This window comes from Bufo gargarizans, chromosome 4 (genome assembly GCF_014858855.1).
Source record: "Bufo gargarizans isolate SCDJY-AF-19 chromosome 4, ASM1485885v1, whole genome shotgun sequence".
NCBI classification, from domain to species: Eukaryota; Metazoa; Chordata; class Amphibia; order Anura; family Bufonidae; genus Bufo; species Bufo gargarizans.
In genome coordinates this window covers 348,305,059-348,323,598 of record NC_058083.1, presented here as the reverse complement: position 1 = coordinate 348,323,598, position 18,540 = coordinate 348,305,059, and the positions used below count along the sequence as shown (strand labels likewise).

General features: G+C 42.8%; 1 protein-coding gene across 1 annotated transcript in view; it reads right to left on the bottom strand.

Moving 5' to 3' along the window:
• MOCS3 (molybdenum cofactor synthesis 3) overlaps positions 1–18,540 on the bottom strand; it is a 208,933-nt gene extending 190,393 nt beyond the window's left edge. The window contains exon 1 of the mRNA XM_044292068.1: positions 18,317–18,540. Coding sequence (XP_044148003.1) covers positions 18,317–18,418 — 102 coding nt within the window. The 5' untranslated portion in view covers positions 18,419–18,540. The remainder of the gene's footprint in view (positions 1–18,316) is intronic.

The window sequence follows — 18,540 nt, the reverse complement described above, 5'->3', positions numbered from 1 at the left end:
GTTATTGTTATAGCAATTGTCTTAGGTAGGGGCAGATTTTTTGCTGGATGAGAATGGTTTGATTGGTACCATTTTGGGGTACATATGACGTTTTGGATCACCTTTTTATACCTTTTTTAGGAATAGAGATGGGCAAAAATTGAAACTTATTTTCTTTTTTTTTTTTATGGCGTTCATTGGGCGGATAAGTAACGTGATCATTTTATAGACTAGGTTGTTATGGACACGGCAATACCAAACATGTATTTTTTCTTTAAAACCAATTATAAATGTGCGGATATAGGAAGGGATGTGGGGGAAGGGGGGCGCCTGCTATACAGATGCAGTGCGTTTGCATTCCATGGCGCACTGTGGATGGAGAGCAGGGGGCAGTCCATGAACGTGTCATCAGTGCTTGATTGACACATTCATGGTAAGTGGTACTGAAGTTCCAGGATCACATGCACAATGAACGGCATGTGTTCTTGGAGCAAGGAGGAAGTGCAGGCAGGGTACCACGTGACCAGGTTGCTGAGCTGAGCCCTAGTAGAAATGTTTTAATAAAAGCGATTTAAAAATTTGCAGGGTATGCTATTGTGACAAACATAGCCTAGAAAAATTTAAAGGGTTGTTCCGACATTAAACAAGTATCCTTACTTCCTTTCCCAATGCCCCCTGTGCCAAATGGCCTACCTTTGTTATTACAAATCTTTCTGGAGGAGAGATGTTGAACTGATCAGGCATATCCCCATAATAAACATTGGTGGCACAGTGCGCCCCCCCAACACCCCAGTATAATAAACATTGGTGGCGCGGTGGGCAGTGCCAATGAGGGTTAAAAAATAATATTAACTCACCTACTTCAATTGATCGCATAGCTGCCGATCTCCTGTTCTTTCTTCAGGACCTGTGGTGACATCACTGTGCTCATCACATGGATGGAGCTCAGTGACGTCACCACAGGTCCTGACGAAAGAACAGGAGATCGGCAGCTACGCGATCAATTGGAGGAGGCGAGTTAATATTTATTTTTTAACCCTCATTGGCACTGCCCACTGTGCCAATGTTTATTATGTTGGGGGGGGGGGGGCGCACTGAGCCACCAATGTTTATTATATTGGGGTGTTTGGGGGAGGGGTGTTTGGGGCCAATGTTTATTATACTGGGGCGGCAGTGGGGCAGAGAACTATCATCTCCTGTGCCCCGCCGCTGTATTCAATGGCGGAGCTGCAGCGGCAGGTCTAGTCACAAATGGCGACAAGACTAAAAAGTCTTGTCGCCATTTGCAAATTCTAAGTCGCATTGGCGACCATTTTGGTCGCCATCTGGAGCCCTGCATTTCCTGATCAATTCTTCATCCAAAAGGGCTCTCAGTGCAGAATTAGGCAGCAAGGATGTGTGGGCAGATAGCCTGACCACATTAGCAGATGCATCAGCTAAAAAAGCTGCTGCCATAGCAATGACAGGGATGGTCTCCAATAATTGATCTGTAGGGGCCCTATCCCTGATCTGTTCATCTAATTGTTTAACCCATAATATGAGCGCCCTAGCAGTACAAGTAGCTACAATACTGGGTTTAAAAGAAACCCCCCTCGCTGATTCCCAGGGGTGCTTCAAGAAACTACCTGTTTTCTTTTCTATAGCATCCTTTAACTGACCCAGATCATCAAAAGGCAGGGAAGATCTATGGAAAACTTTAGCTATAGTGACAGCCATCTTCGGTGCTACGTTTATCAGGATTTTCCCACTCATTTGCAATCATAGCTGAAACATTCTTATGAATGAAAAAAGATCTTTCTTTCTTCCAAGCCCTCAAACATAACATCCTGTACTGATCTCACTTCCTTCGGATGCTCAATATTCATTGTGGCTCTGTGAGGGATGAGAATCCATTTTGTATAAAAATATGTCCTCCATCTTATACACATATGGAAAAATTAATGAACCAGCTGGCAGGACGGAGGGAGTCTCTGTGTATATAAAATCAAATGCTCCTAGCTGCAAGGCTAAAGGTAAGCAGACCCCTCACTTCCGTATCTGAGTTTCAGGATGTACTGCTGGGAAAGAACATTATGTTTTAGTTTCTCAGTTTCCGAGAACCTTCTTAGTTAGAATTATTTTAGTATGATGTGGAAGTATTACCTTTTATGAATAACCAATCAAATCATTTATTTCGATTTCTACCCCCTTGGTGGTGTGCCAGATTTGTCTATGATTACCTGTATAAAGATATATGCTTGTATGGAATAAAGTATGAGAGTATCTGATTCAGCGATGCGCCTGTGTCAGCTCACTGAATTCTCATGAGAATATTTCAACTGGGACCCTGACAATTATAGAGAAGGGGGTTTTGCCCCCAACAAAACTTGGCACCTCAACGAGGGGCTCGAATAAAAGACACTTCATTGATCTTCCGACAATACATTGATCTCCCGTTATGCACATGGGAAGGAATAATGCAAGTCACCCGTACATACTAAATGGTAAAAACACTAACACTGACATGGAAAAGGATCTAGGAATTTTAATAAACCGCAACCTAAGCTGCAAAAAACAGTGTCAGGCAGCTGCTGCCAAGGCAAATAAGATAATGGGTTGCATCAAAAGGGGCATAGATGCCCGTGATAAGAACATAGTCCTACCACTTTATAAATCGCTAGTCAGACCACACATGGAGTACTGTGTACAGTTCTGGGCTCTTGTGAACAAGGTAGACATAGAGCTGGAGAGGGTCCAGAAGAGGGCAACTAAAGTAATAACTGGAATGGGGCAACTACGGTACCCTGAAAGATTATTAAAATTAGGGTTATTCACTATAGAAAAAAAGATGACTGGGGGGGGGGGGGGGGGGGGGGGGAGATCTAATTACTATGTATAAATATATCAGGGGTCAGTACAGAGACATATTCCATCATCTATTTATCCCCCAGTACTATGACTGTGACGAGGGGACATCATTTGCGTCTGGAGGAAAGAAGGTTTGTACACAAACATAGAAGAGGATCCTTTGCGGTAAGAGCAGTGAGACTATGGAACGCTCTGCCTGAGGAGGTGGTGATGGTGAGTACAATAAAGGAATTCAAGAGGGGCCTGGATGTATTTCTGTAGTGTAATAATATTACAGGCTATAGCTACTAGAGAGGGGTCCTTGATCCAGGGAGTTATTCTGATTGCCTGATTGGAGTCGGGAAGGAATTTTTTTTATTCCCCTAAAGTGAGGAAAATTGGCTTCTACCTCACAGGGTTTTTGTTTTGTTTTTTTGCCTTCCTCTGGATCAACTTGCAGGATGACAGGCCGAACTGGATGGACAATGTCTTTTTTCGGCCTTATGTACTATCTTACAACTTGGATAATCCGGACCAGGACGGACAGATAAAAAGGCAGCGCTGCAAGGTAAGAGCCTTTATCCTACATTTTATCTGTGCCTCCCTGACCGGTTGTATGGCTCGAGGGATTGTTGAAAGAACGTACGTATAAAGTCCTTTTACAGTCGAGATAATATTGATAAAAAAATTAAAAAATAAAAACTTAAAAAGTAAAAAATACCTATAATTGTTGGGTTTAGTTTCTGATCGGGATGTTTTTGGTCTGGCTTTAGGAGTCACGGTATACGTTTTGTTTGTTCTTTAGGCCCCTTTCACACGGGCGAGTATTCCGGCAGGTACAATGCGCGAGTTGAACACATTGCACCCGCACTGAATCCTGACCCATTTATTTCTATGGGGCTGTGCACACGAGCTGTGATTTTCACGCACCACTTGTGCGTTGCGTGAAAATCGCAGCATGCTCGTCTTTGTGCGTTTTTCACATAATGCAGGCCCCATGAAATGAATGGGGTTGCGTGAAAATCGCAAGCATCCGCAAGCAAGTGCGGATGCGGTGTGATTTTCACGCACTGTTGCTAGGTGACGATCGGGATGGGGACCCGATCATTATTATTTTCCCTTATAACATGGTTATAAGGGAAAAGAATAGCATTCTGAATACAGAATGCATAGTACAATAGGGCTGGAGGGGTTAAAAATAAAAAATAATTGATCTCTTCTGTCTTCTATGCTGTGTGCAGGAAAAGGTCCTGTGGTGACGTCACTCCGGTCATCACATGGTCCGTCACATGATCTTTTACCATGGTGATGGATCATGTGATGACCGGAGTGACATCACCACAGGTCCTTTTCCTGCACACAGCAAAAAAGAAGACAAGAGAAGCCGGCTGCGCGATCAAGTGGATTAAGGGGAGTTAAATAAAAAATATATATATATTTTAACCCCTCCAGCGCTATTGTACTATGCATTCTGTATTCAGAATGCTATTATTTTCTCTTATAACCATGTTATAAGGGAAAATAATACAATCTACAGAACATCGATCCCACAATGACTTGATTTGTATACTAAATCTCAGTTCAGAATACACTAGATGAATATAGTGAGGAAGCTCTGGGGAAAACTGAGGGGGAATAGACATCAGAATTTTGTTACTTTCTATAGTAGTACTGGTACAGTTGAAGAGCATGTTGGAGACTGAACATTGTTTCATGCTATGTTATACATTGCTTGGTTTATTTCCCTGTATGCCTATGTATTTGAAGTATTGAGTCTGACCACTAGATGTCACTATACACAAATACTCTATCATAATGTTCCATGTGTTGACTATCTGTTATTGCATTTTCCTGTTATCTATGGTTGTTGTTCTTCTATATCTCCTGTGCTAACATGAGCACCATGCTCTCTGCTGTATATCTCTTCAATACAAATGAATCCTAGTAAACTACAGCCATCCATATATGTCTGATTATTCTCTGCATCATCTGCACCAGCCAACAAAGGTTATGGGCCCAGACAACGTGAATCATCAGACAGTCGGAACAGAGGCCTAGTCTTCATCTGCACACCATCTTTGATCAAGCTGCGGAGGAAATCTGCTCTGAGGTATCCAGGTGCTTGGAATACGAGCAAGGTACATTAAACATGGCTAGCAGCGGGGATCTTAAACTGGGGGTCACTAAGCTAAATAGTGACAACTACCAGATGTGGAAGTTCAAGATGGAGATGTTGCTGAGCAAAGATGACACATGGGATGTCCTCACCACAGACAGGCCGGATTTAGACAACCAGGAGTGGGATAGGAAAAACAGACAGGCAAGAGCCACAATAGCCCTACTGGTAGAAGATGAACAGCTTATCCACATAAAAGGGGAAGATACTGCCAAAGGTATGTGGAATGCACTCCGTAGATTACATGAGAGCTCTAGCTTAAACAGCAAGTTATATTTACTAAGGAAGCTGTATCAGTCAAAACTGACTCCAGAAGGGGATATGCAAGAACATATAAGAAGCGTGCTGGAGATTGTTGCACAACTCAGGGACCTCGGAGAGGAGATCAAAGATAACCATGTGACAGCAATACTTTTATGCAGCCTGCCAGAGTCATACAACCCTCTGATTAATGCATTAGAGACAAGATCTGAAGCAGAACTCACATTACAGTTGGTGAAATCTCGACTTTCAGATGAATACAAGCGCAGAAGGAGCAAACTTCTCACAGGCAAGAGAGCGATACAGGAGCAGCACTTAAAGCGACAGACACTAAGATGCCAAACTGGAAGGCCAAACTATGTTTCCGGTGTAACAGGGCTGGGCATTTCAAGCGCGACTGTCCATTGTGGAGGAATGAGCAGAGGGAAAAAGATCCCAATCAGGCACTCATAACCATGATGAAAAACAGCAACCAAGCAGCGTGGCACGGAACTTTTAAAGTGACAGATGCTGTCACCAACCATAAATGGTATATAGATTCTGGAGCAACAAGTCACATGACTAACGATAGAGAATTCTTCGTAGAGCTCAATCCAGACAAGAAAGAAACCATATATCTTGCAGACGGGAGTTGCACAACTGCTGAAGGAACAGGATATGGAATAGTCACTTGTAAAAATGAGGCTGGACAAGTGTTAAAAATACCAATGACGGATGTATTGTATGTTCCCGGGCTCAATGGCGGCCTTATATCAGTCAGGCGACTGGCAAGCAAAGGACTAACCACAATGTTTAAAGGTGACCAATGCACTATCCAAGATGGGAAAAGAGTGATAGCAACAGCTAAAGCGGGTAAGCACCTTTATGAACTTGATGTTGTTGAGCAAGAAACAAAGCTCTGCACACATAAGCACAAGAACTGTATTCATTTATGGCACAGACGTCTGGGCCACAGGCACCCTGACAGCATACAGGAGCTGGCCAGATGAGATTTAACGAAAGGCTTCAAGTTAACAGGCTGCCCAAATACGCTAAGGTGTGAATGCTGCATCAAGGCCAAAGCCACCAGAGTAACCCCACCAAAGGCAAGTGAAAGCAGAGCAACAAGACCGATCGACCTAATACACACAGATGTATGCGGGCCTATGAGAACAACCACCCCAGGAGGAAATAAATACATATTAACTTTTATAGACGACTACTCAAGGTTTACAGTGACATACCTAATGAAGAACAAGTCAGAAGTAATCGACAAGCTGAAGGACTATGTTACCAAAGTAAGCAATAAATTTCACAGAAAACCATTAGTACTCAGAAGTGATAATGGTGGCGAGTACACCGGGTTTCAAGTAGAGAATACACTCAGGGAACTAGGAATAGAACATCAAAAGACTGTCCCATATACTCCAGAGCAGAACAGGGTAGCAGAGAGGAAAAACAGATCTCTGACTGAAATGATCAGATGCATGTTGACAGATTCTGGACTCCCTGAAAAATATTGGGGAGAAGCAGCACAAACGGCCACCTACTTACAAAACAGATTACACTCCAAGGCAACAACTAAAACTCCATACGAGCTATGGCACAGTCGAAAACCAAGCATAGGACACCTCAAGATATTTGGAAGCAAAGCTTTTGCTTACATTCCGGGAGAAAAGCGCAGCAAGCTCCAAAATAGAGCAATTGAAGGTGTCTTTGTTGGTTATGCCGAAAACACCAAAGGATACAGAATCCTAGACCCAAAGACCGATAAAGTGACAATCAGCAGCAGCGTAACATTTATCGAGGACCTGAGAAATGAAGTAACGGAGCCAGCCATGCCAAGAGCAGAAGAACCAGATAACGCTGAGCAGGTTTTTTTTCCTATGGAACAAACACCCGAGAGTGATACTGTGTCACAGAAGAGACTGGAACAAACTGAACCAGCTAATGACGCTGAACCAAGACGCTCAATGAGGGAAAACAAAGGTAAACCCCCCAACAGACTCTCGTACAAAGTAGAAACATCCTGCGTAAGAGAACCCACTTGTTGGAAAGACATAACACAACTCCCGGAGAGGGAAGCCAAGAGATGGATAAAGGCAGCTGAGGAAGAAATCATCTCACTACAGGACACGCAGGCTTGGGTGCTAACGCAACTGCCGGCCAAAAAGAGGGCAATTGGCTGTAAATGGACTTTCAAGGTCAAGTACAACACTGATGGTACAGTTGAGAGATATAAAGCGAGACTCGTAGCCAAAGGATACTCCCAAAAATATGGAGAAGACTACGATGAGACATTTGCCCCAGTCGTCAAACATACCACAATCAGAGCTCTACTCACAGTTGCAACTACAAAACAAATGCTAGTAAAGCACTTTGATGTAAAAACCGCTTTCCTACACAGTGACTTAACAGAAGACATCTACATGGAGCAACCAGAGGGCTTTGTAGACCCACAAAAGCCAGAACAGGTATGCAAACTTAAGAAGGGGATCTACGGGCTCAAGCAAGCAGCCAGAGCATGGAACATGAAGATTAATGAGGCGCTTTTGAGAGAATCCTTTCAGAGGAGCAAGGCCGATCCCTGCCTATACACCAAGAAACTAAATGGTAGGTGGATCTTTGTACTCATTTATGTAGATGATCTGTTAGTATGTTATGAGCAAGAAGGGGATTGTTCCAGACTGCTGGAGGTCTTAAACATGGATTTTGAAACAAAAGATCTAGGCGATGTCAAACACTTCCTAGGCATGCAGATAGAAAGAGAAGAAGATGGTAGTTTTCTTATTAACCAGAGTCACAAAATACAGGAAGTAATTGAAACTTTTGGGCTCAATGATGCCAAACCAGTCAACTCGCCTATGGAGACAAATTATCTTAAAGAATTAAACAACTCAATTAACCCCTTGCAAGATGACTCACAATTCAGAAGAGCAATGGGGAAGTTACTATACATTGCTACAGTGGCAAGGCCTGACATAGCCACAGCAGTGGGATTCTTATGCAGAAAAGTATCCCAGCCAACCCAGATGGACTGGAACGCAGCAAAAAGGATCATACGCTATTTGAAGGGAACAATAGACTTTAAACTAAAACTTTCATCAACAGGGAAAAGTGGTCTGACTGGATATGTGGATGCAGACTGGGCAGGTGACCCCAGTGATCGGAAATCCACCAGTGGACACCTGTTTCTATTCAAAGACGGGCTGATCAGCTGGACCACCAGGAAACAGTCCACAGTGACACTGTCCTCCACGGAAGCAGAATTGTTGGCCGCATCACAAGCAGGGCAAGAGGTAATCTGGTTGAGACAATTGCTGGAAGATCTAGATCACAACCAGACAGAGTCCACGCCAATCTATGAGGACAATCAAGGATGTATAGCACTCGCACAGACAGAGCGGATAAACCCGAGAACCAAACACATAGATGTGAGATATCACTTCTTAAGAGACTTGCAAGAGCAAGGACAGATGGATCTACGATACTGTCCCACTGAGGAAATGTTAGCAGACATCCTTACTAAGCCTTTGCCTGCAAAGAGACATATGGATCTAACAAGAAGAATCGGTTTGTCTAATTAAGCACTTCACAATGAGAAGGGGTGTTGGAGACTGAACATTGTTTCATGCTATGTTATACATTGCTTGGTTTATTTCCCTGTATGCCTATGTATTTGAAGTATTGAGTCTGACCACTAGATGTCACTATACACAAATACTCTATCATAATGTTCCATGTGTTGACTATCTGTTATTGCATTTTTCTGTTATCTATGGTTGTTGTTCTTCTATATCTCCTGTGCTAACATGAGCACCATGCTCTCTGCTGTATATCTCTTCAATACAAATGAATCCTAGTAAACTACAGCCATCCATATATGTCTGATTATTCTCTGCATCATCTGCACCAGCCAACAGAGCAATGGGGAATAATTTTAGTATATCCGAAGGTTATAAGACAGCCAAAACATTGCTGAAGGAAAGAGGAGGTAAGGAGGGTCTGAAGAATGCGGACAGTGTGTTGGATAAGGCAGGGATGAAGTATGGGAATCTTAACCTAGACGTCTGGCAAAGATTCAGTAGGACGCATTGTGGTTGGATAAAGGATCATGGATGTGAAGAAGTGGTTGCTATATGGATAAAAGTGACTCGTGAGGTTGAACCTGAGGGATGGAAAGGAGAAGTTGTGCAAGGTAGATTGTTGTATACTCAGCAACAAGTGTGTGGAAACTGGAGATACGCCACCTCCATACCCCCTGGCCCGTGCCCCTGCAGACATTTCTCCTGTATTGACTAGAATAAAGACTAGAATCCTACCTGCTCAGACACCCAAAACAGATGCCACGGACCTATCCGCCCCATGGCTCCTGAAGCCCCAGGACAGTATGGTTACGTTACTGCAACAGAATATCACCCTTGGAGCCCTAACGACTAATTAGGACTGTTGACTAGACTCTTAGACCCTCCTGATGAGACCAATGCCCACTGCCAAGATGTTACAACAGATTCAGGCGACAGAGAGCCACCTGGGCTGACCTGAAGGACTTGATATTGATGAAAATAGGGGAATCACAGCATCAGGTTGTGGACACTTTTCTGACAGGATAGGAGGAGGGCTTTTGACAATTTGTCTCTAGAGGGCTGGGACATGAAGTACAATGTGGCACGAGAAAACAATCTCTGAATGACTTGGATAAGTAAAGGCGTTCCAAAGTTATTGCCACATAAAGTGAGATATGTCAGTTTTGCTAAATTAGGCCTGGTCAGGAAGGGGGCAAATGGCCCAGATGGGAAGTGGTTCAAAATATATATTGTATGAGCAAAAAAAAAGGAGAACATAAAATGGTTTAGAATCTGGTCGTAAACTGCTGTACTGCATACGGCAGGGCGCAGAAGGAAAGGAATGCCATATGGTTTTTAGAAGGCAGATTTCACTGGGATCATTTTAAGAGTTGCTATGTCACATTTGAAGACCCCCTGATGCACCTTTAGAGTAGAAACTTAAAAAAAAAAAAAAAAAAAAGACCCCATTTTGGAAACTACGGGATAAGGTGGCAGTTTTGTTGGTACTATTTTAGGGTTGATTTTTGGTTGCTCTATATTATACTTTTTGTGAGGCAAGGCAACAAAAAAATAGCTGTTTTGGCACCGTTTTTATTTTGTTATTTACAATGTTCATCTGACAGGTTAGATCGTGTGGTATTTTTATAGAGCAGGTTGTTACTTTTTTGGGGGGGCTATGTCTTATGTAGAGGCTCATTTTTTTCGGTATGAGAGGACGGTTTTATTGGTACTATTTTAGGGTGCATATGACTTTTTGATTGCTTGGCATTACACTTTGTGATATAAGGTGACCCAAAAAAATTGCTTTTTTGACAATTGTTTACGGGGTTAGGTCATGTGATATTTTTATACAGCAGGTTCTTATGGACGCGGTGATAACTAATATGTATACTTTTTTTATTAAAATTTTACACAATAACAGCATTTTTTAACAAAAAATAAATAAAAAAAAAATCATTTTTTAGTGTCTATATTCTGAGCGCCACAGTTTTTTTTTTTTTTTACATTTTGGGGCGATTGTCTTAGTTAGGGTCTAATTTTTTGCGGGATGAGATGACGATTTGATCGGTACTACTTTAGGGTACCAACAATTTTTTGATCGCTTGGCATTACGCTTTTTGTGATGAAAGGTGACAAAAAAATAGCTTTTTTTTATTTCAGACGGGGTGGATCATGTGATATTTTTATAGAGCAGGTTGTTACCCACGCAGCGATACCTAATATGTATTTTTCTTTCTATTTTTTACAATTTTATATGTCTCTATGGGAAAAGGGCTTCTTTATTTTTATTTTTTTATTGAAACTTAAATTTGTTAGAAAACACTTTTATTTCACTTTTAATATTTTTTATTTTTGTCTCACTATAGGACTTCAACATTACAGGGTCTGGGCCGCATAGGCCTCCGTAAATGCCAAAATGGAATGGCTTGGGGCTGCTATGGCAACCATCGGGTCCCCGCCACTGCAGCGCGGGAACCAAATGGCTAAGGAGAGGGAGAGCAAACCTCCCATATGCCGCGGTAAGCGCTGACCGTGGCATATGAGGGGATAATATCACCGATGCTGGTGGATGCAGCCGGATCCGTGCTGCTGATTGCCGGACTGCTCATGGGGGGAGAGGAAGGACGAGAATGCTCATCCTGGGGCGCAAAGTACCAGCCATTTCGGACGAGCATTCTCGTCCTGGGTCCTTAAGGTGTTATTGGAAGTCTTTTAGTATGATGTGGAAGCATTACCTTTTATGAATAGCCAATCAAATCATTTGTTTCGATTTTCACCCCCTTGGCAATGTGCCAGATTTGTCTATGATTATCTGTATAAAAATATATGCTTGTATGGAACAAAGTATGAGAGTGTATCCGATTCAGCGATGCGCCTGTGTCAGCTCTCTGAATTCTCATGAGAATATTTCAATTGGGACACCGACAATTATAGAGAAGGCGGTTTTGCCCCAGCAGCTCAAATAGCATTTTAAAAGCTGGTCCAATAAATATATATATATATATTATATTTATATATATTTGTATAGAATCAGGGCAGCACACCTAGTATCCAACCGATGGGTGCCAGCGGCGAAAACACCTTACCAAGGTGTACGATATAAAACAAGAAAGGCACCGCAGCACATCCGTAGGTGAAAAATAGTGGATCTTTATTCACCCTTGCAACGTTTCAGTCCTCTTACTGGGACTATTATCAAGCCTGATAATAGTCCCAGTAAGAGGACTGAAACGTCGCAAGGGTGAATAAAGATCCACTATTTTTCACCTACGGATGTGCTGCGGTGCCTTTCTTGTTATATATATATATATATATATATATATATATATATATATATATATATATATATATATATATATATATATCTATCTCCATAGAAAGATTCAGGCAGCACTCCCTTCAGTGCAAATATAATAGTGCAGGTGCCCGCGGTGGTCCCTCGATATGGGACAAATTCAGTAGAAAAGGAAAGTCCGCAGCACTCCTTTAAGTAAAAAGTGAAATTTATTCACACATGTCAGACAACGTTTCGGTCCTCTCACAGGACCTTTTTCAAGTCAAGTGAACAAAAAAGTGCATAGTGCAAAAATAAATACAACTCTACAGCATGACACAATCCATTATCAGCCAATAGAGTACTAGTGCACTCCCATTCATGGGTGGACTACAATTCATATAATTAGCTCCATCTGTTACCGTACATGCCAACTTCAGTCGGAGTATATCAGTGATACATTCAATAATAATTCATCATCATATGTGTACATAAGTGTATATAATAAAGTGAACCGTGCAATTTAAAAAAGTCCTTGACTAAATTACCTTGCCTCAGGCCTGATGGAGAACCGAGATAGTTTGTGGAGAAGGCGTCTCTACTTGTGTCGGAACACGCCACTCATCCGCGTCCTCTGCTCCTTACTGCGCATGTATTCAACCCCCTTCTGTTCACGCAGCTTCTAATACTCCTACGTCGCCTCTACGGTGGAAGCCAGCGTGATGACGTACGGTCGATCATGTCCAGGCGCCGCACACAGACTCGTCTGCGTCAGCGTATAGACAGATCGTTCGCGCCCCATCACGAGTCCATCTCCACCATCTTACTTCAGGCAATGTTTTTGGGCAATAATCTCATGCCTCCATAACTCCCATATTTATCTCGTCTCCATCCAAAAAAGGCCCGGCACTGGCAAAAAGTCAGCATACATCTATATCTTTAGTTCAGACAAATCATTGTAGCTTCCATTTAATTCACCGCATATAGAGAGCAGACAACATCAGGGTATAGGCCATGTAAGATGGATATCTAGCTAACCATTCCTCCTGTCACCCTAAATTCTACATTTAACCCTTTGGGTTTTAGGGTATCAAGCCGAAAAATCCACCTTAATTCAGTTTTTTTTAATTTGCTTAATCGATCACCTCCTCTTTCCAATGGTTTAACATGGTCTATAATCATAAATTTCAAGTCACTTTCTTTGTGATTTTTTTCGGCAAAATGCTTTGATACAGGCAGATCTCTTCTTTTATTCCTGATGGATTGCCTATGGTTATTTAACCTAATCTTTAAATCGCAAGTGGTTTCACCAACATATAATTTTTTACAAGGGCACCATAGTACATATATCACCCATGACGAATCACAGGTGAGATAATGCCCTATATCAAAGGTCTCGCCCGTGTCTGGATGTGTGAACGTCGATCCCTTGACCATCTGTTTACAGTTCACACATCCCAGACATGGGAAAGAGCCCGTGCGTCTTGTTTTAAGAAATGTCTGTCTAGATTGTCCTTTGTCTGGTACAAAGGGTTAAATGTAGAATTTAGGGTGACAGGAGGAATGGTTAGCTAGATATCCATCTTACATGGCCTATACCCTGATGTTGTCTGCTCTCTATATGCGGTGAATTAAATGGAAGCTACAATGATTTGTCTGAACTAAAGATATAGATGTATGCTGACTTTTTGCCAGTGCCGGGCCTTTTTTGGATGGAGACGAGATAAATATGGGAGTTATGGAGGCATGAGATTATTGCCCAAAAACATTGCCTGAAGTAAGATGGTGGAGATGGACTCGTGATGGGGCGCGAACGATCTGTCTATACGCTGACGCAGACTTGTCTGTGTGCGGCGCCTGGACGTGATCGACCGTACGTCATCACGCTGGCTTCCACCGTAGAGGCGACGTAGGAGTATTAGAAGCTGCGTGAACAGAAGGGGGTTGAATACATGCGCAGTAAGGAGCAGAGGACGCGGATGAGTGGCGTGTTCCGACAAGTAGAGACGCCTTCTCCATAAACTATCTCGGTTCTCCATCAGGCCTGAGGCAAGGTAATTTAGTCAAGGACTTTTTTAAATTGCACGGTTCACTTTATTATATACACTTATGTACACATATGATGATGAATTATTATTGAATGTATCACTGATATACTCCGACTGAAGTTGGCATGTACGGTAACAGATGGAGCTAATTATATGAATTGTAGTCCACCCATGAATGGGAGTGCACTAGTACTCTATTGGCTGATAATGGATTGTGTCATGCTGTAGAGTTGTATTTATTTTTGCACTATGCACTTTTTTGTTCACTTGACTTGAAAAAGGTCCTGTGAGAGGACCGAAACGTTGTCTGACATGTGTGAATAAATTTCACTTTTTTACTTAAAGGAGTGCTGCGGACTTTCCTTTTCTATATATATATATATATATATATATATATATATATATATATATATATATATATATATATATACATACATACACACACATACATACATATACACACACATGGAATGCACAAGATATGTGTGGAGTTTATACTGGAATTAATACAAATTCCAGATATATAGGTGCATGCTGAATTTCCTGTGCTTTCTGGACAGGGAATGAACAGGATGCATATATCCTGTTCATTCCCTGTCCAGAAAGCACAGGAAATTCTGTAAACACATGTATATGTGAAATGTGTGTTTATTCCCGTATAAACTGCACATATCTATTCATCCCCGTCTATATGTACAGAGAACTCTGTATAAACCTGTCTATATGGAATATGTGCTCATTCCACTATAAACTAACCTTATTACTGGCACATGATGGTGAGGAGGCTCTTCTTACTGGCACATTATTGGGTGGCACTATAGGGGCATCTACTGAGGCTAAAAAGAAGGGGTATTTTATATGGGGGCACTGTATTGGGGCATTTTATACTGGGACACATTATAGTGGGTACTATGGGGAAGGGGGGCCAGGAGTACTATGGGGTCATCTACGAAGGCACTAAGAATGGTTATTTTATATTGGCACATTATGGGAACATTAGCTCAACTGAGGGCATGTTTTGCACATTATAAGGAGAATTATTTCTACTGGGGGGGGGGGGGGGCATTATGGTGGACTTTATTACTCCCCTATGGTATGACCCCCTAGTAGCAGCACCAGCCTCTCCCTACTCTGCTATCTTACTGCCCCTTCTCCAAATCCTTATTATGAAATCTTTCTCATTAGGATAAAGCACAACATCAGCTCCACCGAGCCCCCGGCCAAAGTGTTGAAGTGGAGTCCGAGATCCCCATGGGCAAAGCCAAGTAATTGTAAGTTTTCATGTGGAGTATGTTTATGTTATACACATATAGCCTACACTGTGCCACACAGAATACCTCTACACTGTGCCACACAATATATCTCTACACTGAGTTTTTTGTTTTTACACTCGCCCCGAGATAAATTTTACCCAGAAACTGAACTGTCTTGTTCATTCCCTGCCTAAGGGAACTTGCACAGTTGTGTTTCTAAAACTGGCAGGCTGTTCCGTTATAAATGCCAGCAGTCGGCCACACAAAACTCAGCATTTATGCCAGAAATCGGCTGTGAATGGAAGAATCTGATAAACTCCAGCAGAACAACCTAAAGGATCAGATTACCAGAGATGTGAACGAGCCCTAAGCAGCACAATAAATTCAGTATACACCTGTTTTTGTTAATTCCACCATAAACTATTCATATATCCTGTACAAGTCTGAAGTTGGTTTCGTAATCAGATCATTTGTAGTTTTTTTTTAATGAATTATGAGGACACCTTATCTCAAGTAATAGAAAAAGCTGCAGTGAGCTGTCCTTAAATTAGTTAAAAGCAGCATTTACATACAAATGACGGGCAGGAAAAAAGTGTGATTTAAAGAAATAAATGAATTTAGGCCAGTGATCTCACACTGCCAAGATACATAGGTTGATGCCCTGCAGACACAGCCTAGCCTGAACGGTTTCTGGGCAGAAGAACTGGCATCAAAGTGGTAAACAGACACTTAACGGATTTGAATACGTGACTGGTTTTTTTAAAGGGTTAAATTAATTAAGTCCACTAAAATCAAATGACTATGATGCTGGGCTTCTGGTTCTTGTTGGCACTGTGACATAAGTGGCCCGAATTCATTTAACCCTTGAAAAACACCAGTTACTTGTTCAAATCAGTTAAAATTGTCCATCTGCCCACTTTGATGGCTGTACCTGATACAGGGCATCGCCCTCTGTATGTTGGCAGTGTGAGATCACTGGCCTGAATTCATTTCATTTTTAATTCACACTTTTTGTGCCCACCATTGGTATTTTAATGCCGCTTTCAACTGATTTACTTTAAGGACAGCTCACTGCAACTTTTTCAATTAGTTGGAATAAGGTGTCCTCAAAATTCATTAAATATATTCACTGTACATACACTGTGAATATAACATAAGCCTAGTATTCAACATGTACAGGTGTGAGCGAATCGACCTTCAGATCAGAGATCCGAAGTCGATTCGTTCAAATACTTCTATTTTAATGCTGTATCCGAACAGCATTCAAATGCATTGGCTCTGTGGAGCCAAAGTTTGTTTCGCCCAAAAAAATGGTTAACTCTTACTGTATGCATATTAGGGTATTGAAATTTTTTTTAATAACAATCCAAACTGGGCTTTGGTACAGGCTGTTACCTCGGTAACAAAACCTAGTTTGGATTGCTACTGAATTTTTTTTAAATGGGGGGAAAATGCTAGTGCGTCTTATGGGGTGAATACAGGTCAAACAAATAGAAAATGTGCACCACATTGATTATGCGTGGTACATCGCAGCCTGCTCTGCATAGGAACAGCAGCCGGCGATGTACCCGAAGAAAGAGCCCAGCGGCCGGAGCGCTGGCTTGCTGATGGGGACTGCCCGCGGCGTGCAGGGAAGCTGGTGTACGCTGGTAGAGACCGTCCGGCCATGTCTCGGGCTGGTCGACAGGGACCGGCCGGCAGATTTCAGTGACAACGTCGGCGGGAGCGGAGGAAGATGCTTTCCTGCCACACATGCCTGCTCTGCCTCTGTCTGCTCCCATGTACAAGGTATGAGGGATGATGAGAGGCTAGGGGGGCTAAGAGGCTGGGGGCTGATGAAAGACTAGGGGACTGATAAGAGGCTGGAGGGGGGATGATGAAAGGCTAAAGGGATAAGAGGCTGGGGGGATGATAAGAGGCTGATCTGAGGTCTGAATGGCGGTCTCATTTATATTGGGGCTCTTATCTGAGGTCCGATTGGGGGTCGTACACCTTGGGGTCTGAGCTGAGATCTGATGTTTTATTGGGGTCTTATTAACATTGGGGTGTCTGATTGGGGCTGTCAGCTGAGGTCTGATTGCTGGCTTGACCTTAGGTCAAATGAAAAAAAATTGTATTTTTTATTATAGTCTTCCTCTAAAATGTAGGTGCGTCTTATAGGGCAAAAAATACGGTACTTACCTGGCTCCCCGCACGTAGATTAAAACATCCGGTGTCGGGAAGGGGGGACAGCCAATGACTGCGACAAGCCACCCTAGTGTTACCCACCATACTAGGGAGGCTCGTCCCCGTCACTGCCTGCTCCCCCCTCCCCCCCAAATGTTTTCATCCGGGGATAAGCAGCAGTGGTAGTGCGGGGCCAAGTAAGTAGAATAAGTATGAGGGGCCAGGGCAGATGGGGGCATTTGTTAGTGTTGGATAAACCCTTTAAAATGTAAGCATTTGAGCAGATCGACTCTGGATCTACGATCTGAAGGTCCATTTGCTCAAGCCTATGGAATATGTGTTCATTCCACCTCTAACAAATACAGGAAACCTATTAGACCTCTCTCTATAGTCTTACAGATTGCTTAGTGTTCTTGTGTTTTCGTCACTCTTTTTAGTATGTCCCAGCAGTGTACACCTGAGAACAGAGAAGTTAGCAGGCTCCTGTCTTCTCTCCAGGGCGCATGGAGTGTGCAGTGGCAAGATTGGCACTATGCAAGGGCGGCAGAAGTTCCAGAATATACAAACGGGGTCTATCAGACACGGTTTGTATACGGCCTGCGATGGATGGGGCTCTTCCGTTATAAACCAGGGCACAGATCTTAATATACTGGGTCTTATCGCAGTATCAGGGCAAAAGCTCTTGCTGCATCTACTGACAAGAGGTCTAACAATAGGTGACGCCTCCATAACCCACGTGTGTTCTTCACTGAGGCTGAGCTCGCACCCGATAACCACTTAATTACCGCATGGTGTGCAGCGAGCTGCTCTCTCAGGCTCTGTATCTCGGCGTCTCTTTGCCGGATCTCTTCTCTGAAAGCATCTAGGTCAGCAGACTCCATGCTCATAAGGTCTTGGCTAGAAAGGAGTTGCTTCTGGGATGATGTCACGGGAAGAGGCGCGGACTCCTAGAATAAAGAAGCAGCCGCAGCGCAGATCTACTTCATGCACGGCCGCTCCGGGCTGACGG